General features: G+C 33.7%; 2 protein-coding genes and 1 pseudogene across 4 annotated transcripts in view; 1 reads left to right on the top strand and 2 right to left on the bottom strand.

Moving 5' to 3' along the window:
* Positions 1-2,441: 2,441 nt before the first annotated feature.
* On the bottom strand, positions 2,442-8,471 carry LOC149905574 (sulfotransferase 1E1-like). 2 transcript variants are annotated; one of them, XM_090105684.1, is made up of 8 exons: positions 7,037-8,471; positions 6,399-6,533; positions 5,884-5,983; positions 5,534-5,726; positions 3,914-4,037; positions 3,221-3,315; positions 2,963-3,146; positions 2,442-2,593 (listed from the first exon to the last, which is right to left on the bottom strand). In XM_090105684.1, the coding sequence occupies exons 1-8, from the start codon at positions 7,110-7,112 to the stop codon at positions 2,472-2,474; spliced, it is 1,029 nt and encodes a 342-aa protein (XP_089961810.1). In that variant the 5' UTR covers positions 7,113-8,471; the 3' UTR covers positions 2,442-2,471. The 2 variants fall into 2 exon arrangements, with proteins under 2 accessions (XP_089961810.1, XP_089961811.1); XM_090105685.1 differs by lacking the exon at positions 7,037-8,471 and adding an exon at positions 6,944-6,974.
* Positions 4,202-23,365, top strand: part of LOC149905558 (uncharacterized) — a 156,805-nt gene continuing 137,641 nt past the window's right edge. Inside the window, exon 1 of the transcript XR_016457084.1 lies at positions 4,202-4,580. The gene's annotated coding sequence lies outside the window, so the exon portion shown is untranslated. The remainder of the gene's footprint in view (positions 4,581-23,365) is intronic.
* LOC149905573 (sulfotransferase 1A1-like) lies at positions 8,531-19,615 on the bottom strand (annotated as a pseudogene). Its single transcript, XR_016457085.1, has 8 exons — positions 19,405-19,615; positions 18,847-18,981; positions 17,815-17,914; positions 17,303-17,495; positions 16,878-17,001; positions 10,899-10,993; positions 10,640-10,823; positions 8,531-10,154 (listed from the first exon to the last, which is right to left on the bottom strand). The product of XR_016457085.1 is annotated as a sulfotransferase 1A1-like (transcript).

The raw sequence follows: 23,365 nt of genomic DNA, 5'->3' as shown, positions 1-23,365 counted from the left end.
AAAATACATAATATTAGCTAATGTGAAAACGAATCAACCAATCATCCCACAACAATGAAATGTGCACACAAATATTCATCCAAATCGGTTCATGTGATTAGGAGGAGTGACTGCAGCGCCATCCTCCGGGCCCAATTGTGTTTCCAGATCACCCAGGAACTCAATTTAATATACTTGCACAAAATTTTTCGAAATGAAAACTCACATTACTATGTAAATATGAATATAAACCGGTTTTAGTACTAAGCAATTTCCCGCACAGGTGTAGTAAGTATAAATGAAATAAATATCAACATCAAATTCTTTATACAACATACTTATCTACCACCTACTAAGAAATTCTTGAAATTTTTTCGTATTTTTTTAAAATAGATATGTATAATACTACTCCAACGAGCTCCTGTTCCATAATTCCATATTACGTCCACCATACTTCCACTAAGTTCACCATGATTTTTTATTTCTTTGCACTTTGTTGCTTTTTGCTAAAAATGGAATCATGCGATAAAACCAGTAGAGCGTTGATAACATACATTTTTGACTGAATAAAGGTACTTACGAAGGAGTGGGTTCACATTGTGAACAATCAGTGGGTTTATTTTCCTTCTGGATTCCGGATTTCTGAAAAGATTATTTATGCTATAAAATGAAAAAATCTTACACATTCGTTATGTACTTAAAACAGGGGTACATATCAAACATCGTCTATAATACAATTATCATCAAATTTAAAATAAAACCAACTTACTTCATTAATTTGTTCCAATTGTAAGCATTCTTTTTCCTCCAACCTTTATGTTTCTTCTTCTTATTTTCTTTATTGTCCCCATTTTGTCTTATCGTGTTGTCACCCTTTTTTACGATTGCGCAAGCGACACAAGTTCCCCGTGTGACGGCCGTAGCGGGAATGATTCGTGCAGCGATCGGGGTAGGAAGGTACAGGGCGGCTCTCGCTATATTGGCTGGTCAGGCGCTAATTTCAAGTATTTCTTGTTTATTTCAAAACCATCGCATATTTCAAAATTCTAACACGGTAGACGTATAGGTTGTATATTTTATAGTTAATATCCAAAAAGTCGTAACTTTACGTTTGTTATTTTGAAGATGCCAGAGATTAAAAAAAAATAACAATGAGAACTTTGTATTTTTTTTCTATCGAGAAAATATCATGGAATCATGTTTCTAAAACGGTAGACGTATTGTGTTACTATTGAACTTTCTTGTCAAGAATTTGCATCACGACAACTTTAATAATATAAAAATTACGAAGGTTTAAAAAGGGCCGTAAATGTTAGAAAAATTAATTCATCACCTTAAGAAAAAACACTATTTTTAACGTTCATGATATTTTTGATGTCATTTTTGTTATTTAAACTAGTTAAAAAACAGTTTAAAAAAGTTCTGTCTTGGACGTCCGTGTGTCTGTATGTGCGGATCCTTTTTCTTGTTAACACGATAGCGACCGAAATACTTTACTAATCGAGTCTTTTGCACGCCTCATAAGCGAAGCGTTGAGGTGGGTACTACTGTCACTTCGCGCAAAACATCTGATTTTTCAAACTTAAAATGTCTTTATGTATCATACATTGCACTTGTAAGATAATACATACACACACATATTAAGAAAAAACACTATTTTTAACGTTTATGATATTTTTGATGTCATTTTTGTTATTTAAACTAGTTAAAAAACAGTTTAAAAAAGTTCTGTCTTGGACGTCCGTGTGTCTGTATGTGCGGATCCTTTTTCTTGTTAACACGATAGCGACCGAAATACTTTACTAATCGAGTCTTTTTTTTTCTCTTACGCTTGAGTATGCTCAGGAATAGAACCCTTTCATTTTTCAGGGTCTGATTCGATGTGGTTTAATTGTTATTAAATAAACAAAAATAATAATTAATAAATATTTATTAAAAAAAAATTATGAGGCGTGCACTTTTGGATTTTCCAAATTATTTTTTTCTCTTACGCTTGAGTATGCTCAGGAATAGAACCCTTTCATTTTTCAGGGTCTGATTCGATGTGGTTTAATTGTTATTAAATAAACAAAAATAATAATTAATAAATATTTATTAAAAAAAAATTATGAGGCGTGCACTTTTGGATTTTCCAAATTATTTTTTTCTCTTACGCTTGAGTATGCTCAGGAATAGAACCCTTTCATTTTTCAGGGTCTGATTCGATGTGGTTAATTGTTATTAAATAAACAAAAATAATAATTAATAAATATTTATTAAAAAAAATTATGAGGCGTGCACTTTTGGATTTTCCAAATTATTTAAAAAAATATTGTACAGTTTTGACTTTCCTATTCGATTCTATTAAATTTTGATTTTATTAAAAACAGGTAGGTATAGATTGAATATTAAGGTTTTTTTAAAGGAAAATATTTTATCTACATAAACCTTTATTTGCAAAAAGAATGAAAATAAAACAGCGATTCAAACATATTTTTTTATATTTTCGTAACTTATGTTTTCGGGTTGAATGTAGGGAACTTGAAATCTGTATCCGCCAAGTTTTCCTTCATCCAGTTTTCGACTTCTGTTTCCATCTCCCCTTGGAAGTAATCGCGCCAGCCTCCCACCTTACCTGATATAATTAATACACAATTAGTCCTCAACATACATACATTAAATAATTATAGCAGATAAAAAACACACGTGTCAGAAGTGCAACTTCTTTGGCAGGATTCAAAGATACCAAAATCGTCGCCTACGGCTTAACTCCATGACGTGCCCGTATTGCTATGACGCGACCTTTAAATTTTACTCTCAATGCGCCTATAGAAGTTTCACTTCAATAAATATTTTTAGAATTGTACACATTTCAATAGGGACGTGCATCTGAGAGCGACCGTGACGTTTATCGGTCTTACGATTTTCCTTTGGTCGTTCTCTGTAGTTGCATTGTCTTCATCGACCTTGTGGATGAAATTCTATCAGGAAAAAAATTACATACCTTTTCTTATAAAGGTGGTCTCCCCATCTATGACACCCAAGTCTTGTAGTACTTTAGTTTGGTTCACGGCGTCGTTCTTTTTGAAATTTTCAAAATTCAAATGCTCGCAAAGTTCCTGGATTTGCTCTTCAGAATATGACTTGCCGTAGAATTTCGCCATACGTTTTAAGCCACCAGCAAGGTCCTGGAAGTATTTTCTAAATTAATAATTTACCTACTAAATGGAAGCGTCTCTTAAATAAATGACGATATACAAACTTTTGATAAATCTTCGTAAAATATGAACAGCATGTTTGGATGGTGTCGTTTATCCCAAGCTTCCTTTAAATGTGCGAATATTGGTGACCATGGAACTGGAAGAATGCTATTTATGAAAAGGAAAAATATGACTTTTTTTCAATTTATAGTTCCCAATTACATCTGTCATACTTTTAAAGTATAAGTAGTAAAGTAGGAACTACTATTATCACGCTATTATAGTATGTTTGTAGAAAGTGATAAATAATAATGTTACGTGAAATTGTAATCTGTCGAATATGATCCGTAATGTTTGCTTCCCAAATTGAAAGCAGATAATATTACGGATCACAATAATTTATCATAACACTACTAATACGAAAACGTCGCCGTTTCCTATGTATTATGCCGTCAATTTACTTTTTAAAAGTCAGTCATTCGAATTACTGCAGAGTCACATCGATAGATTGACTGTAAAATAATAAATGACAAACAGTAAGTTTAGGATGGTTATAGGTAATCCATCTACATAATTTGTTGAAGACACGTTGAAGGATTATAATCTGTAGCCCCGACATTGTAACATACCTTAGTAAAGACGCTTCACTATAAACGTATGTAATAATCCTCATTGACTCGATTTTAGTAATAGTCTATAGTCTATATCTATAATTAAAATCACAATCTGTCATTAAAATTGTAATAACTACATACCAAGGCCACGGCGGAGTAAGCTCCAAAACACGCTAAATTCAACGCCAGGTTTTAAATACCGAAGTTTTAATAAATTGTAGTATGATACTATTGCATCTCTTGGGTCTCTAATTATATATACCACCTGCAAATAAAAAATATAATAAGAATGCATTCTATGCTAGCTGAATGGCCGTCGTATGTTTAAAAATATATAGTTTTAAGCATGGACGTATAAAAAAAGACGGACGGTATATCGCCTAAACATTGAGTGAAGCCTAGTAATGGCTGCGAAACATCCATGTGTGTGTGCCATGTTGCCATGGCAACAGCTGTCCTGATGACAATGGCGGCTGTATTTTTTTCTATAAATTTTGCCGTAATAATTTTGTCATTAAAATATAAAAGAAATAACTTGCTTCCCTGTGGAATGCAATCCCTTGTGTTTTGTTATTTAAAATTGTACTGTTGCGACACCATTTAACCACGCAAGACGGCATTTTAAATATTTTTTGTAAAACAGTGACGCAGTTAATCAGTCGGTAGTTCACGACGTAATGGCGGCCGAATAGCTTACTATGGTGAGAGTGTGTGCGTGTTTATTGTCTTTACACGATCGCTAGCTTACTATGGTGGCTTCACGTTGTTTGTTCGTAATACGGCATCCGTCTTTTTTTATACGTCCATGGTTTTAAGATTATAAGAGCTAGCGCGCACGAGCAACTTTGTCTCCGCAACTATTTTGTCTCTCCCATCAATTTGTATGGGGAGTTGCGTCGCTACGTGCGCGCACTTTCATACTAGCCCATGGGCGGAGAGACAAAATAGTTGCGGAGACAAAATAGTTGCGGAGACAAAGTTGCTCGTGCGCGCTGGCTCCAAATTTTTACAATCATAATCTGTAAGAGCTAGCGCGCACGAGCAACTTTGTCTCCGCAACTATTTTGTCTCTCCCATCAATTTGTATGGGGAGTTGCGTTGCTACGTGCGCGCACTTTCATACTAGCCCATGGGTGGAGAGACAAAATAGTTGCGGAGACAAAGTTGCTCGTGCGCGCTAGCTCTAAGTGATAAGTGAGCACAGTTCACTAAATTCTTACAAGAGTCTAGAATAAATGGATTTAAACATCAAAATTAAATAAATTATACAGAAAAAATGGTTGCCTGTAAAGTCGGTTTTACGGGCGAAGATTTTACGTGACAACGATCATAGTTGAGTGGGAGAGAGACGCAAGGCATTCGGCGGGCCTCTCTCTCGTTCGGTGACTCATCGTAACGTTACCGAGCGTTACACTTTTTCATAAGTGACTCCCAGCCGCAACCTAATTTAAGACGTTGTCACGTCAAAACAAAAACTATTTGAAATAAACAACATAGCGACACAATCTTCGTGATTTAAATACATAATAATATGTATATTTGTAGCATTCATTTACTTAGAAAAACACGCTAAATTGAGATGAAATAATTGCATTGTCACCGATCCTTGATAAGTGTACAAAGTTTGATTTAATCTGCCGGTCTTAAAAAGAGTCGCTTACAAACGAATAGGTATGTTGGTTACCATACAAACATACAGGTGAAGCTTATAAACGCGTGTTAAACAGACACCATACAAAAAATAGAAGATGAAATGTCTACCTTCGTTGTATCGAGAAGATTTGGTGGCAACAGAGATAATGGCAGGTGACTTTTAATGAAACGTGGTGAGGGTGCGTCCCGCAGTTTATTGACCCCGGGCTCCAATACGCTTTTCAGAAATTCCCTTTTATCCACATCATCTATTTTATCAATTCTTTTTTTCTGTGTCTCCGCTGTTAACATCAAGCAGTAACTGAGAAGTGACAAAGAATTATTTACTTACCTGTTATTGTATTTAAAAATAAAATAAATTCTAAAACAAAACTACTAATTTGGATTTTATTTTCATTGTAAGTATTTATTATGTTTTAGGGATGGCTTATGCTATTATTTATTTTATTTCAACTTACTCTATTAGCGGGAAGCGTGTTTCGATATCAACCGATTTGGCTTTTTTATAGTTCAAGTTATTATTGAGAAGCCATATCATCTCTTGAGTCCACGTAGAACCTGTAATATTCTTTAACATTAGGAGCTGATATGTATGTCTTGGCCATATCGTAGATTGCTCATTTCATGAAATGATTGATCATTTCGTGAAATGGTCGCATTTCATGATGTGGCCAACATAGTTTGACAGATCGTTAAATCGTCAATGTTTCACAATTTTGTCGTGTCATCTACATTTGGTCAGATCGTATAAAATATAGGGAGTCGATAAAATATTTAAAAAATTCAGAATATTTAAAGAACTTCTAAAAAAAATCATTTTCTTTCTTTTCAAAAATATGTAAATACCTAATGTAATGTCTCTTTTGAGTTTCTACATTCTTTATTGAGGGTACATGCGCTTGACCTGGAGGTGCTATAATAAAATTCCACCTGGATGATACAGATACAGATACAAGGTATATTAAAGTGTTACCAGTTCTCGGATAAGCTAAGAGGAACACGTCATCCGGTCGCACTGCGAAGTTGTAGAACTGTGGCCCGAACGTTTTGTACGAGTCAGGGTAGAAGTAGCGCTTCGGTCCAACGAATACGTAGCCCGGGCGTTTTTCTAAAATAAAAAACCGGTCAAGTTCGAGTCGGCCTCGCGCACCGAGGGTTCCTAACGAACCTCTTTTTTATTATATTTTGTTACTTTAGATTTATGCCTTTATCAAATTTTTCCTTTATTTGGGCTGTAAAACGTTGCTTTATACCATATTTCAAGATTCTTTGTTCACAGGTTCAGCAGCAGTTCAGTATCCTGCAGTTTTGATTTCCTTGTGAATATCGAAAATTTGCAGCATACGGCTGTATCTTATAATTGTGTTGATTGAGTTGGCAATATTTCAGATTATACATATTAAATGAATAAAAATTATGTGCCAATATAATTGGTTTAGCAATATTAATGCTAAAGCAATTAATAAAAAAATAATCCTTTTTTTTGTCGCCACTACCGCAAGCACTACTGAAAACAACCGCATAGACGGTTCATCCCTTTGGACCACAATGCCAGACAGACAGACACAAAAGCAGAGAAAAAAATTCAAAACAATTTAAAATAAAACTTACGCGTGCAACTGAGGATTTCTTCTTGAATTTTCTCGTCAAGATCTTCAATAACAGGAAGACTGCTTTCTTCAGACATTGTTATGTAGTTAATTATCTCGCTACAATTGTTTTACTATATTGCGTCTTAACAAAACAGTTTTATATATAGACTCAAAATTATATACAATTATGTATGTAAGTAAGTTCCGACTTGTCCTTCCAACTAATATTATAAATGCGAAAGTTTGTGAGGGTGGATGTTTGTATATGTATGTATGTATGTATGTTTTTTACTCTCTCACGCAAATACTACTTGACCGATTACAATTTAATTAAGCACACATATAGTGGGTAACTTGGATTAATACATAGATAGGTTTTATCCCGGAAATCACACGGGAACGGGAACTATGCGGGATTTCTTTAAAAACGCAGGCAAAGCCGCGGGCGGAAAGCTAGTAGTTTTAGAATGATTAAAAAGTTATAAATATGCTAAGTATTTGATAAAATTAATTGCGAATAAATAAACTCCACAACCTGCGGCCCCAAAAAAGTCGAAATAATTACTTTTGAAAACTAACATTTAATTACAAAATAAATAAAAATTACACCTATGACGCACCTCTGCACGATACAGACCGGAATTCTTATCTAACAATATAATTCAATTATTTTAAAGAAAACACTAACACAGAAAAAACACATTCCGCTTCCGTGCCAACGGCGTCGTCAGCCGGCCCTTCCGGCTTCCTCCACTCAAGCGACAGCCCAAGCCGAGGTTCGAGATCCCCGTCAAGGGGGGGACGCCCTTGCGCATGTCGCTTCCAGGGTGAACCTTCAGTTCACCCACGCGTCCGCGTTAAGATGTAGAAGCCATTCTGGCTAACATCGAGAAACACCACACAAAAACGTGACAAATAAAGAGAAAATAAAATTACGTCAATTTATTATACCATCACCACGTTACTTGAGGAATGAATGACTGGAACTGGAATCAGGTTTTGCTTTTAGGAAGATAAATATCTACTTTACCGATATTTTCCATAATAATATAGTGCAGTTACTGTTGACAATAATAAATTATTAAATTTTACTTGTTTTAGGTACTTCTGCCCAAAATTTACTTTTGCTGAAGGCCGAATACTAACTGTACTTTCTATCATTTTCACAATCTTCGATTTTTTTTCAATCAATACCCATCAGACTGAACAATTTTTGCTAAGACATCATTAATTTTAAATGAAAATATTTTATCTACTTTGGTTGTCCAAGATAATAAAAATAAAACAACGATTCAAATTTATACAGGGTGTCCCAAAAAGTAGTGATGAACGGAAGCTGGGAGGTAGAGGACTTAGAGGGCTATCCGAATCACCCCCATGTATGTTATGCGATTTTTCGTACTTTCGGAGTTATGACGTTTTTTTCAATTTTTCATCTATCGCCGAGTACGATCAGATTTTTATTTATGGTGACGTGAATTATTGCGCTAGATGCTTGAATTTTTTTGTGTGCTAAGCTGAAAGATAGGCCAATTCAGTATAGTAACATTTACTATCGTTAGATTTTCGAATGAAATAAAAAAAGAATTAAATGCCAAGAAAGATAAAATTACCCAGTATGTTCATAACTTCAAGGGCCCATAAAAAAATAAAATCACATAAAAAAGGTTTTCTATTTGGCTTTTAAAAACTTGCTCTATCGATCAGGTAGCTACCCTAAAAATTTCATTTTATTATTCAGAAGGCTTCAATCGAAAAATTGAAATCTAAATGTGGTAAGTGCAAAATTTTTATTAACATGATGATCATTAAAACCAATAAATAGGTGGTTAATTACCAGAATTTTTTTTAAAATAGCCCCGCTGTTGCTCAATGCAAGTGCGACATCACCGTAAAAAGTTGTCTTTTAAATGTCTGAATGCTCTTTTATCACTTTTAATGGTTTCTTCTGCTACTATGAATTTCCAGGTTATTTCGTCCAAATTGTGGCAGTCTCTCGTCTTTGTAGTATCCCCACGGAAAAAAATCAATAGGGTTTATGTCCGGAGACCGTGGAGGCCAGGCTAAAGGGCAAAAATACCCTGAAAGATGGATTGGTCGTTGCAGCCTGCGCATGCGCCGGTGACGCCTGCTTTAAAGCCTGGCCTCCACGGTCCCTCGACCTAAACCCCATTCATTTATTTCAATGGGACACTAAAAAGACCTCGGCTACTTGAGAGAATGCCACAATTTGAACGAAATAACCCGGAAATTCATAGTAGCAGAAGAAACCATTAAAAATTATAAAAGAGCATTCAGACATTTAAAAGACAACTTTTTACGGTGATGTCGCACTTGCATTGAGCAACAGCGGGGCTATTTTAAAAAAAATTCTGGTAATTAACCACCTATTTATTGGTTTTAATGATCATCATGTTAATAAAAATTTTGCACTTACCACATTTAGATTTCAATTTTTCGATTGAAGCCTTCTGAATAATAAAACGAAATTTTTAGGGTAGCTACCTGATCGATAGAGCAAGTTTTTAAAAGCCAAATGGAAAACCTTTTTTATGTGATTTTATTTTTTATGGGCCCTTGAAGTTATGAACATACTGGGTAATTTTATCTTCCTTGGCATTTAATTCTTTTTTTTTATTCCATTCGAAGATCTAACGATAGTAAATGTTACCATACTGAATTGGCCTATCTTTCAGCTTAGCACACAAAAAAAATCAAGCATCTAGCGCAATAATTCACGTCACCATAAATAAAAATCTGATCGTACTCGGCGATAGATGAAAAATCGAAAAAAACGTCATAACTCCGAAAGTACGAAAAATCGTATAACACACATGGGGGTGATTCGGATAGCCCTCTTGGTCCTCTACCTCCCAGCTTCCGTTCATCACTACTTTTTGGGACACCCTGTATATTCATAACTTATGTTTTCGAGTTTTTTTATTTATTTATTTTAATTTGGCACACCAACAATAAATACATTTGACATTGAAAAAATTAACATTATTAATTAATCAATATATGGGGGTTGAATGTAGGGAACTTAAAATCTGTATCCGCCAAGTTTTCCTTCATCCAGTTTTCGACTTCTGTTTCCATCTCCCCTTGAAAGTAATCGCGCCAGCCTCCAACCTTACCTGATGCAATTTAAACACAATTAGTCCTCAACATACAGACCGTATATTAAAAGGAATAGAAGATAAAAAAATCTAACCACACAATGCTATAAAAGCAAAAATATCAAATTTAACAAAAAGGTCGTGTTCCATCGTTGCAATATTGTATTCATTGAAAAATGTTTCGTATTGGTTGAGATGGTTGTGAATTATCTCAATAGATGGCGCGCGGTGTGTCCCTTAGTTAGACACATAAAACTGAAGGAATAGAATAAATTCGATCGCTCTGGCGGGTCACGGGTGGCTGAGTTGGTCAGGCATCCGCCCCGGATTGGCGTGAAAGGACGCGGGTTCGAGTCCCACCTCGTGATCGAATTTTTTCTATTCTTTATCAATTTATATTTATAAAGCATTTGAATGCCATAAAAGCAAAAATATCAAATTCAAGATTCAAAGATACCAAAATTGTGGATGAAATTCTATGAGGAGAAAAATTAGGTACATACCTTTTCTAATAAAGGCGTTCTCTCCATCTATGACACCCAAGTCTTGTAGTACTTTAGTTTGGTTCACGGCGTCGTTCTTTTTGAAATTCTCAAATTTCAAATGCTCGCAAAGTTCCTCGATTTGCTCCTCAGAATATGACTTGCCGTAGAATTTCGCCATACGTTTTAAGCCACCAGCGAGGTCCTGAAAGTATTTTCTAAATTAATAATTTACCTACTAAATTGGAAGCGTCTCTTAAATAAATGACGATATACAAACTTTAGATAAATCTTCGTAAAATATGAACAGCATGTTTGAATGGTGTCGTTTCTCCCAGGCTTCCTTCAAATGTGCGAATATTGGTGACCACGGAACTGGAAGTATGTCATATACTATGCAAAAGAAATAATATCACTACCTATCGCTATTCAATTTATAGTTTCTGATAATATCTCTGCTCTCACGTCTGGTATACTTAAAAATTTAAAAGGAAGATCTACCTATACTATCTCTATCAACATAATTCAAATTCAAATCATTTATTGCATACCAATACATTTATACATACCTACATAATTTTAGCAACCTTATGCAGATATTGCAATACAATAGGTCATATTATATTAAGTTAAGTTTTATTTTATGGCCTTTTTAAATTCAATACTAATATAAAGATTTGCAGTTTGCACCTGCGCGCACTTATTAGATAATATAAAAAGAACGAAATTAAAATCTTAAGACATGCGCATACTATAAGACGATAAAACGCATTATTATACAGGGTGTCCCAGCAACGGTATACTAAGCCCCAAGGAGGTTATAGTTTTGCATACGCTGAGTACGTAAAAAATAGTTATAAAATTCCAGACGAATTTTTTTAACAAATAGATGAATTCTTAAAACTCTATGTGTACACCCCTAACAAGCAACCCGCTTAACTTTGCCACCCGCACGTGAGCTATCGTTTAAGATTATGTTTTCATAGACAAAATACTCACATTAGTGAAGCGGTATATGCCGGCTGCGCGAAGCTAGAGGCGAAAACATGGATTTTTTCACTACATAGTATAAAACAAAGTCGCTTTCTATGTCCCTATGTATGCTTATGCATCTTTAAAGCTACGCAACGGATTTCGATGCGATTTTTTTAATAGATAGAGTGAATTTGTTAAAGGATAATCTGTAGCCCCCGATATTGTAACAAAGTTGATTGTAATTTAATGGTAATGGTGTTAACAATATTACAGTGACATAACCAGTCATTGTATAAACACTTGTAATAATCCTTATTGATTCGATTTTAATATTCTATATCTATTATTAAAATTGTAATAACTTCATACCAAGTCCACGGCGGAGTAAGCTCCAAAACACGCTAAATTCAACGCCAGGCTTTAAAAACTTAACTTAAGTTAGTTTTTTAAATAATTATTTATTTTTGTTTATTTAATAACAATTAAACCACATCGAATCAGACCCTGAAAAATGAAAGGGTTCTATTCCTGAGCATACTCAAGCGTAAGAGAAAAAAAAAGACTCGATTAGTAAAGTATTTCGGTCGCTATCGTGTTAACAAGAAAATCCTCCGCACATACAGACACACGGACGTCCAAGACAGAACTTTTTTAAACTGTTTTTTAACTAGTTTAAATAACAAAAATGACATCAAAAATATCATGAATGTTAAAAATAGTGTTTTTTCTTAATATGTGTGTGTATGTATTATCTTACAAGTGCAATGTATGATACATAAAGACATTTTAAGTTTGAAAAATCAGATGTTTTGCGCGAAGTGACAGTAGTACCCACCTCAACGCTTCGCTTATGAGGCGTGCAATAAGCTTCTTCCATAAGATTCCTTCGTGGAAAACTTTAAGACGCTTTCAAATCCTTTCAGTATTAACCTAAAAAATATTTTATTTAAATGAGCAGAGTAGGTACTACATACGTAGTATATTATTATTAGTCTGTGGTACTACTCAATCTATACTAATATTATAAAGCTGAAGAGTTTGCTTGTTTGTTTGAACGCGCTAATCTCAGGAACTTCTGGTCCTATTTGAAAATTTATTTCGGTGTTAGATAGCCCATTTATCGAACGGCTATAGGCTATATTATAATATCATAACGCTAAGACCAACAGGAGTGGAGCCACGTGGGTTCGTACAGTGATAATAGATGTCGCTATACCCTGTTGAGCCTCTTTTAAGTCGCGCTATTAAAGTTTTTTGTTGTATATTGATATAATTTTCAAATAGCTATTATTATTTAAGCTATTATATTACGAATTAATGATTCAATAACAATTTTTGAAAAATCTGACAGTTAGTCAGATTTGTTTGTATAATTTACTAATACATAGGACAAATAAATCGCCGTCGCTGTCTGTCATAAGATATTTTTAACATTTACCAATGATTCGGATTGCCAGGTAGTAATCCTAAATGTATACATATAGGTATTGCACCAATGCCCTATCAATTTTCAACTAAATCGGTTCAGCCGTTTTTAAGTTAGTGTAGTGTTAAGTGTAGTAGTGTAGCTAAGTATATGGATACTAGCTGCTCCGCGCGGTTTCACCCCCGTGGCTCCACCCCTGTTGGTCGTAGCGCGATGATATATAGCCTATAACCTTCCTCGATAAATAGGCTATCTAACACCGAAAGAATTTTTCAAATCGGACCAGTAGTTCCCGAGATTAGTGCGTTCAAACAAACTCTTCAGCTCTATAATATTAGTATAGATTAAGTTCTACTTCAATGATTCAATCTCCACAAACATTACAATATCATTATGATATGTATTGGAAATTTGAAACTTTCCAATACATATTACAATGATATTGTCTAGTTTGAATTTCGAAAATACTTTTTCCTTCATGAAAACTGTTAAAACCACAGTTAAAACTTATTGCACGCCTCATAAGCGAAGCGTTGAGGTGGGTACTACTGTCACTTCGTGCAAAACATCTGATTTTTCAAACTTAAAATGTCTTTATGTATCATACATTGCACTTGTAAGATAATACATACACACACATATTAAGAAAAAACACTATTTTTAACGTTCATGATATTTTTGATGTCATTTTTGTTATTTAAACTAGTTAAAAAACAGTTTAAAAAAGTTCTGTCTTGGACGTCCGTGTGTCTGTATGTGCGGATCCTTTTTCTTGTTAACACGATAGCGACCGAATTCCGAAATACTTTACTAATTGAGTCTTTTTTTTTCTCTTACGCTTGAGTATGCTCAGGAATAGAACCCTTTCATTTTTCAGGGTCTGATTCGATGTGGTTTAATTGTTATTAAATAAACAAAAATAATAATTAATAAATATTTATTAAAAAAAAATTATGAGGCGTGCACTTTTGGATTTTCCAAATTATTTTGTAAATGCATACATTTTACAAGTAATTATGAAAACTGCGAAGCTCTCATATAGAAATCTACGAGCTGTATATGAAATTGAAATTTATTAAGAAAATTTTTACGTCCCTGAATATTTTCTTCATAAATTCAAATCACTACATAGTATAAAACAAAGTCGCTTTCTCTGTCCCTATGTCCCTATATCCCTATGTCCCTTTGTACGCTTAAATCTTTGAAACTATGATACGGATTTTGATGCGGTTTTTTTTAATAGATAGAGTGATTCAAGAGGAAGGTTTATATGTATAATAACATCCATTAAATAGTGGAGAAGTACTGTTATTTTTGAGGTTTCTAATGTGATGTCGTAAAAAATTACATTTTTTCCGCTTACATTGCAAACGCAGGCTGAACCCTACAAGTATTATACTTAGTACACACATGTGTATACATACACATTGAAAAGGTCAACAGAAAAGTCCGCGGTGGCACATGTCTATCTCTTATGGATAACCCACAATAACTTTTTTTTTGTTGAATTTATATTTTTTGGTTTTATGGCATTCAAATGCTTTATAAATATAAATTTAATTAACAATAAATTAATAATAAATTTAACTGAAAGAATAGAATAATTATTCGATTGCTCTGGCGGGTCAGGAGTGGCTGAGTTGGTCAGGCATCCGCCCCGGAATGGCGCGAAAGGATGCGGGTTCGAGTCCCGCCTCGTGATCGAATTTTTTCTATTCTTTATAAATTTATAAACTTTTTTTTGTCATTTGCTTTTTACGACAAATAATGGCTAATTTTCGATGCGATTTTAACCAATACAACCATACAATTAATATTAAATACCTCGAATACATTTTTCATTTAATAAAGATCTATATGGCCCTTTACACCGTAAGATTTAAGTGAATTTTTTCGAAGATATTACCTACAGATTTAAAAATTGCGGGACGTAGCGTTTGCGGCGGTACCGGCCGGCCGCCCGGCTATACATATATATATTTTATACCCGTGCGAAGCCGGAGCGGGCCGCTATGTTTTTATATACAACGTTCACAGTTTTTCTGTAGTGTATTTAGTAGGTATCAGCATTGCACCCGTGCGAAGCCGGGGCGGGTCGCTAGTACAGAAATAAAATCTTATGTTCCAGTTTGCGTTGCCGCTTCTGCAATATTCGACAAGTTGAAATCAAATGATATTAGAATTTCAATACTTTTTCACGCAATACTTTGATATAAGTTTTATTTTTGTATTGAAAATTCTTCGTTGCATTTTGTATTTTCGTTTGAGAGACTGATTTTATAGAAACTCCTCCTTGTCTAATAAGTCGAAAGATTTGTTTTCTTATTGTTATGAACATATGGAAACGTAGACAACTATTATGACCTATAAAAGTAATAAATTATTTTATTTCGGCTAATTCTCGAAACAAATAAGAGTAGAGAGAATAGTTAAAATTATAATTGTTTATCGAACTTTTGAATTTTGAACTATTGAATTATCGAAATCGGTTCAGCCAACACGTGATGCCGTGACAACGCGAAACGTGTTTCATTTTTATATACTTATACCTATGGACTATCCAAATCAATATTGTCTACGCTTTATGATCAATATCGAGGGATAAAACAGGTGAGAGCGTTTGCATAGAGAAAGTACCGACCGCATTTCCAGTTTCCTCTAGGAACGCAACGTGTGAAAATTCGGGGTTTTTGTATAGATACAGCAAAGGGGAAGGGTTACCTATATGTAAAGACATTCTGTATATTTCATAGTATAAAACAAAGTCGCTTTCTCTGTCCCTATATCCCTATGTACCTACCTATGCTTAAATCTTTAAAGCTACGCAACGGATTTTGATGCGGCTTTTTTTAATAGGTAGAGTGATTCTCGAGGAAGGTTTTAGTATATAATTTATTAGCTTTTAGACAAAGCGGGCGAAGCCGCGGGCGAAAAGCTAGTTATCAATATAGTTAGTATCAGAAATAAATCTTTCATTTGTTTTTTGTCTTTACGGAAGAGGTTCAAGTTTATAACGTCTCATTGCGAAGATAACAATTTAATAATTGCACAAATATTTTGGGGATATTGCCCCTTTGTTTGCGAGATTACAGCAGTTATTTATGCCGGGCTGATAGCGAGGCGAAATTGATAAGAGCTTAGAAAGTAATTGACCATGTCGCGGATTCCGTTCCCGTTTGAAATTAAAGATGTGGAGGAGAATCTTGCTAAGGAACTTATGGTGCATTTTACAGGTAGATTCATGAGCTTTTTTATTATTTCATATTGTCCTTTACGGTCATAAAATTTTAATCATGAAAAAATTTGCAACAGCTTAGCTTGCTGTGGTTTTTAATTGATATATTTTGTTAACGTTAATTTTAAATGAATACTTCTTATTAAAGTTAAGTTTTATGGCCTTTTTAAATTCAATACTAATATAAAGATTTGCAGTTTGCACCTACGCACACTTATTAGATTAATATAAAAAGAACGAAATTAAAATCTTAAGACATGCGCATACTATAAGACGATAAAACGCATTATTATATATTTATCCTATTATTTTTAAAACTCTAGGAATGAAGCTTCACTACATAGTATAAAACAAAGTCGCGTTCTATGTCCCTATGTATGCTTAAATCTTTAAAGCTACGCAACGGATTTCGATGCGATTTTTTTAATAGATAGAGTGAATTTGTTAAAGGATAATCTGTAGCCCCCGATATTGTAACAAAGTTGATTGTAATTTAAGGCTAATGGTGTTAACAATATTACAGTGACATAACCAGTCATTGTAGGTATAAACATTTGTAATAAACTTCATTGATTAGATTTTAATATTCTATATCTATTATTAAAATTGTAATAACTGCATACCAAGTCCACGGCGAAGTAAGTTCCAAAACTCGCTAAATTCAACGCCAGGCTTTAAAAACTTAAGTTTTAATATATTGTAGTATGACACCATTACATCTCTAGGGTCTCTAATTAAATATACCACCTGTAAATTAAAATAAAATAATAAATATAATAAGAATAGGTACATTCTACGCTAGTTACATAGCCGAACGTTCAAAAAAGTAGTTTCAAGTTAAGTTTTGTTTTCTCATATTTTTTATTTCTATAATTTTGATATATCTGTAGAGCATGTGTGCCGAGCACACGTATCAGAAGTGAAACTTCTTTGGATTCAAAGATATCAAAATCGTCACCTTACTCACGTGACGGTAGGTATTGCCTTGACGCGACCTTGAAATTTTCAACGCGCTTAGAGATGTTTCACTTCAAAAGAAAATGTCTACCTTCGTTGTATCGAGAAGATTTGGTGGTAGCAGAGATAATGGCAGGTGAGTTTTAATGAAACGTGGCGAGGGTGCGTCCCGCAGTTTGTTGACCCCGGGCTCCAAAATACTCTTCAGAAATTCCCTTTTATCCACATCATCTATGTTCTCAAGTTTATCTTTCTCTGACTCCTGTGTTAACATCAAGCGTTAACTGAGAAGTAACAATGAATTATTTTCCTGTTATTACATTTAAAAATCACTACATATAGTATAAAACAAAGTCGCTTTCTCTGTCCCTATGTATGCTTAAATCTTTAAAACTACGTAACGGATTTTGATGCGGTTTTTTTTAGATAGAGTGATTCAAGAGGAAGGTTTAGTATATAATTTATTATGTTTTAGACAAAGCGGGCGAAGCCGCGGGCGGAAAGCTAATAAAATATATTCTAGTAATGAAGGTTTGATTTTATTTATATTGTATTTAAGTTTAAAGGGTGGCTTCTGCTATTATTTATTTTATTTCAACTTACTCTATTAGCGGGAAGCGTGTGTCCATGTCCACCGATTTAGCCCTTTTATAGTCTAGGTTATTATTGAGAAGCCATAGCATCTCTTGAGTCCACGTAGACCCTGTATTATGTTTTAACATTAGATATATAAATCTTAATTTAAAATACTAGCTGTGCCACTGAACCCACGATCAATAGCAAGAATTTATATAGATTCTGTGTTACTCTGGTACATAAGTTATAGGACTGCCATGAGTGCCAAGTACCATCAAAATCCGATCAGTAGTTTTCCCGTGAAAGAGTAATAAACATGCATAACATAACTTCATCCTTCCTTACAGTGCCGGCGTTAGGGGGGGGGGGGGGCTTGAGGGGGCAATGGCCCAGGGCGACAAATTCTGGGGGCGCCAAGGTCTGAAGTTGGTTAACCTTGATATTGCATCCCTAAAGTGGTCGCCACAATATTTTCGCCCGGGATGTCATTGGCCCTTACGCCGGCACTGCTTCCTTACACACTTGGACATTTATGATATTTCATATTAGTATCTAATAAGAACTAAGAAGTATGATCATAAGGCGTATACCGGAGTCATTTCACGGTAAAGTATATGTGGTATAACCACAACTTTCGACTTACAAGATATAATTTAGTAATAACAACTGAGAGAAAAGTAATTATCCTTATTACAGTAAATATAAAAATTTACAAAAGGAAATATTCCATGACTTTTTAAAGAAATCTCCCAAATTATTTTACTTATTTACAAAACTGATAACATGCCCTATTGGTATATAAATCATTTACGTCATATATTGTAATATCGAGGATATTAGATAGGAGCCTGCATTATAAACCTATGCAAATTGAAACTGTATTATCTTATCCAAAAAACTGCGATATATTTGAATGCATTTTTCTTTTTACTTCAAAAATAAAATAATGTTTCTTTTGAGTAAAATATATCTTCTGTATTGAGGGTATATCCCTTCACGTGGAGGTTGGAATACAAAATTCCACTTGTATAATAGGTATATATTTCATAAATATGTTACCAGTTCTCGGATAAGCTAAGAGGAACACGTCATCCGGTCGCACTGCGAAGTTGTAGATCTGTGGCCCGAACGTTTTGTACGAGTCAGGGAAGAAGTAGCGCTTCGGTCCCACGTACACGAAGCCTTGCGTTTTTTCTAAAAAATATATATACATTTTATCTATTTATAGATGTCGTAGCCATATCGTAGATTTGACCACTTCATGAAATGCTCGATAATTTCATGAAATGGTCGCATTTCATGATGTTGCCGAAGGGACAATATTGGAACAATCTCGGTTGCACGGCGGTTGGAGGAATTTCATTTTCATTACACATCACAATTATGCAATTCCATAATCGTTCAGAAATTCCGAGTTTGGATGGTTGTTCCATAGATGTGTAGTTCGCGGTAAGAACTCACTTACGAATGAAAGCAAACGCATCGATATCGGTCCATCTTTTGGTCCACAATGCCAGACAGAATGACATAAAAACAGAAGAGTTTGAGAATTCATCTACCGGGGTAGATATCTAAAGCTACTTATTAATTGAAAAAAATATAGAAAATGAAACTTACGCGTGCATCTGAGAATTTCTTCGAGAATTTTCTCGTCAACATCTTCAATAACAGGAAGATTGCTTTCTGTAGACATTGTTATGTAGTTAATTCTCTCACTACTGTATTACTTTGTTACAAAATAGTTTTTATACTTATATGAATCGAAAATTATATTTAAATTATTCCAAAATAATGTAATAAATATGCTACGTCGTTACTTTGTGGAATGAATGACTGCGACTGGAATCTGGTTTTACTTATATGGAAGATAAATATCTACTTTACCGGTAATTTACATAATAATACCGTGTAGTTGCTGTTTAATGATAAAATTAGAATATTCAACTTATTTTATTAACTTATACTAAAATTTACTTTCAATGGGGTAAGATACACAAAAGAGCAGTATTTTTCACTCTGTAATTTATTATACACTCTGTAAGAATTTATTACATAGATAAACTTTATCAAAGAATATGTAAGTGATAAATTACTTTGTTTTTAATACTGAAAGTAGGTACTTTATCCAATATTCAAGGTTATATTCACAGATAGACTACAACTGGGAACACTGCGGTCCCACCGCCCAGCAACGCAGAAACAGACAAGCATAAAAAGTTATTCAATAAGAAATTTCTCCAATTTTATGCAAACAGATCGTCGACAAGATATCACAGACAGACGAACGTTTCTCCCTTTGGGTACGGGACGCTAGAAAATGTTTATAGAGGACACGAAAATGTATAATTTTAACGTATAGTAGGAAAATAAAATAAAACAAATTTCACTCAAGAACCATCTTATAATCTCAATAATTCTTATCTACAATTCATTGTAGTTTATTCTTGTACAGTAATACCTTGAAATGCATTACATCTAACATTTACAGAGACTTAGAAATTTCCATGAAATAAATCTGACTTTTGAATACTCAACTTATGAGGGGGCTAGTATAGGCAATGAAGGATCAGAACATTCGATCTTCAAACGGCACATTACCGCACACACGATTAGACGTCAAAGTAAGATGGCATGATTCAACTATAGTGAGCGAAAAGAGACAACTGGTGAATGTGGCTAATTAGCAAATTTCGACGTGCCACTCTCGGAGGGCTAAATAAATAACCTATCTACATTTTTTCACTCATAAAATCATTGGTCATGGTGTTTCAATTTCAAAAAACTGATATTAAGTATACTAATTTTAAAATGTGTGATTACATTTGTTTTACATTTTCATAATATCTATTAATAATTTTGTGTTTACATATATGTATAATCGTATTATGTGTATTTATGAACTTCATTGAGAGCCAATTGCATTTTTAATAAACATGTTTGGAAGATAACTTACAATTTTAATTTTTACATGTATTTACAAAAACATTGTTTCTTCAGAGCTATGACTTCCTTATCCACTCATCAGTAGATAAACAAGTTGTTAAGTTAATATAAATCTATGGTATTACTGTACTTAATTCGCAAGGAAAATAAAATACAGCTACGATAAATTATTTACAAACATTCAATTTAATTAAATTATATTTAAAAAACATTTCATATGCGCCTGCGTTGAGAAATACATGTCATTTAGATAAAATATAATACATTAATTTTTTAGACTGATTTTCCAATACCCAGACTACATATAATGAATATGTCTTTTATTACTTTGTATTGAATGAATTTTCTGGGCCTTCTTCACAATGACAGCGTTGGGCGAGTAGAAACAATAACGATAGTGTAGAGGGCCCAAGAAGCTTAAGTATATCTAATACACTGGAGATTTCAGTATGAACATTAACTATGACGTTGAATGACGCCTGTATGTTTTTTTATCCCTTTCACACCTAGGTAGTTAGGGCCTAATGACTATGATCGCTTGTCATTGTAGCTGTTTATTCATAAACGCCGTAATGGCCGCAAACGTCGAAGATCATTATTTGTTGGGCCAACTAAATATCTTTCAATTCTTAAATTGGTAATTGAAAAATCAATTTAAATCACTAATAATAATAATATATAAGTACTTCATTAATCTATGTTTACATACTGTTTCAATTTTACAAGTTCGAGCACAACAATGTTACGAAACATAAACTTATTACAGTACGATTCAAACTTAATGGCGGTTATGAAGTTAGGTGCAGGTGCGATGTTCCGAGCCGCCATTAAGTTTGAATCATACTGTACTTATATTAATGCAAATGCACATTACCTAGAGGAGATTACCTATATTTATGTTTGTATTATTATTTCACAATATTAAGGTTTTACACACATACCTATAGTAATAAGGACAGTTAAATTCACGTTCAAGATACATGTGCCTCGAAAAACATATAAAAGATTGTGGGTGTTCAGTATTTTAAGCCTCAGATTTTAATTCGAGACAATAAGAGCGTTACAAAAATTATTTTTTAATATGTAAAGAGACAATTTGGACATGTTTTTTTCTGAGATGCTATCGAAATAATCGCATTTGTAATCTAAGAACACAATAATATGTATTGTGTATGCGTTTCTGCTGAAAATAGAAATATTCTGATGGGTGTTCAATATTTGGCACTACTTTTTTACTGAGGGGTTATCCGTTTAATTATATTGTGATGTATTTTAGCATTTTAATTAAATTCTGAAAAAACTTGATAAAAAGGAATGACAAAGCACTATTCATTTAGTGAGGGGTCGTCTGTTTAATTATATTGTGATGTGTTTTAGCATTTTAATTAAATTCTGAAAAATTGTTTCCTTTATACCATTGAGTTACATGTAGCTACTACGTACTAGAGAGGACATCGCTACTACACTTTTTTAACACGAGTTAGAGTCAATCGTCTCAAACTCAATTTTTTATTTGTTACATTGATTGGTTTTAATTTAAAAGAAATAAGAGGCAGAATATCTACAAAGTGTATGACTGCCTAGCCGCTCCGCGCCGCCGCGCTTGTCGCACAGATTTTGTTCGTGGTGCCCTCCCTAGTAATAATACCTCAATGCTATATACATACATTCTTAATTGGAATAAAGACACATGCATCACAAAACATCAAAATTAATAAATTGTTATTAGTTAACTAATTATTAAATGCAAAATTATTGTAAAATTTTGGGACAAAACAACTTGAGTAATAAAAAAGACGGGTTGCACTCCGGGAGTGCCGGCAGAAGTGAAAACTTGATTATTAACGTTGAGCATGTTTGATATCCATCCGTCTTACGCTTTTTCGATCAGGTCACGTGTCCTGACGCGAGTTTAAGATTTTATACCCATTACAGAAAAAGTGCTCAACGCCGCTAAAGATGTTTTCACTTCAAAATATTCTGATAATTCTGAATAATCATTGTTCAATGTACATATGGAGACAAGAATATGGAAGTGTCACAACAACACAATATATTCAAGTTTGATATTTAACCTCCACAAATAAGACCCTATTACATAAACTACCATTTAATTTAAACTGAGCACTTTATCTTGGTCTTAGCGTAATGATATATCACCTTCCTCGATAAGTGGGCTATTTATCACCGAAATAATTTGTCATATCTGACCAGTAGTTCCTGAGATTAGCGCGTTCAAACAAACAAACAAATTCTTCAGCTTTATAATATTAGTATCGAACTATCAATTAGAAATTGTGAGACTTGCATCATAGGAGAAAATGAGAATTCCATCAAAATGATAATTAATGATCTTTTGTTCTTTTTTTTTTTATTTGTCAAACTACAAAAAAAAATTTAAAAACCTGGTAGGTATAGTAAATGCTATCAGAATAAATCTAATAAGACAAACATTCAACCATTAAAACTTTACAGCACATTCATTGCATACATTAATTTTCACAAATCCGTTGAGTTATAACCATCACACATCAAGAAGAAAGCTTAAAATAATCTATTTTGGCTGCTATTATACTTAAATATAAAATTAAATTCCTTTAAAAAGAAACATCTTACAATGTTTTGGTCAGCACTG

Source organism: Colias eurytheme, chromosome 9 (assembly GCF_061535395.1).
Source record: "Colias eurytheme isolate Ceu_HAF_F1 chromosome 9, ilColEury1 Martin Lab GWU primary, whole genome shotgun sequence".
In the NCBI taxonomy this organism is placed as follows: Eukaryota; Metazoa; Arthropoda; class Insecta; order Lepidoptera; family Pieridae; genus Colias; species Colias eurytheme.
Note: the sequence above shows the minus strand (reverse complement) of the source record. Positions and strands in the feature narration are given on the sequence as shown.

What these genes read in the sequence shown, in the direction of transcription:
- LOC149905574 (XM_090105684.1), bottom strand. Translation starts at nt 7,112, where the DNA reads ATGTCTGAAGAAAGCAGTCTTCCTGTTATTGAAGATCTTGACGAGAAA. An exon ending in AGAAATCCTCAGTTGCACGC is followed by an intron (nt 6,534 to 7,036) that starts GTAAGTTTTATT and finishes TTTTTATTTTAG; the next exon opens with AAAAACGCCCGGGCTACGTA. An exon ending in ACACGCTTCCCGCTAATAGA is followed by an intron (nt 5,727 to 5,883) that starts GTAAGTTGAAAT and finishes GTCACTTCTCAG; the next exon opens with TTACTGCTTGATGTTAACAG.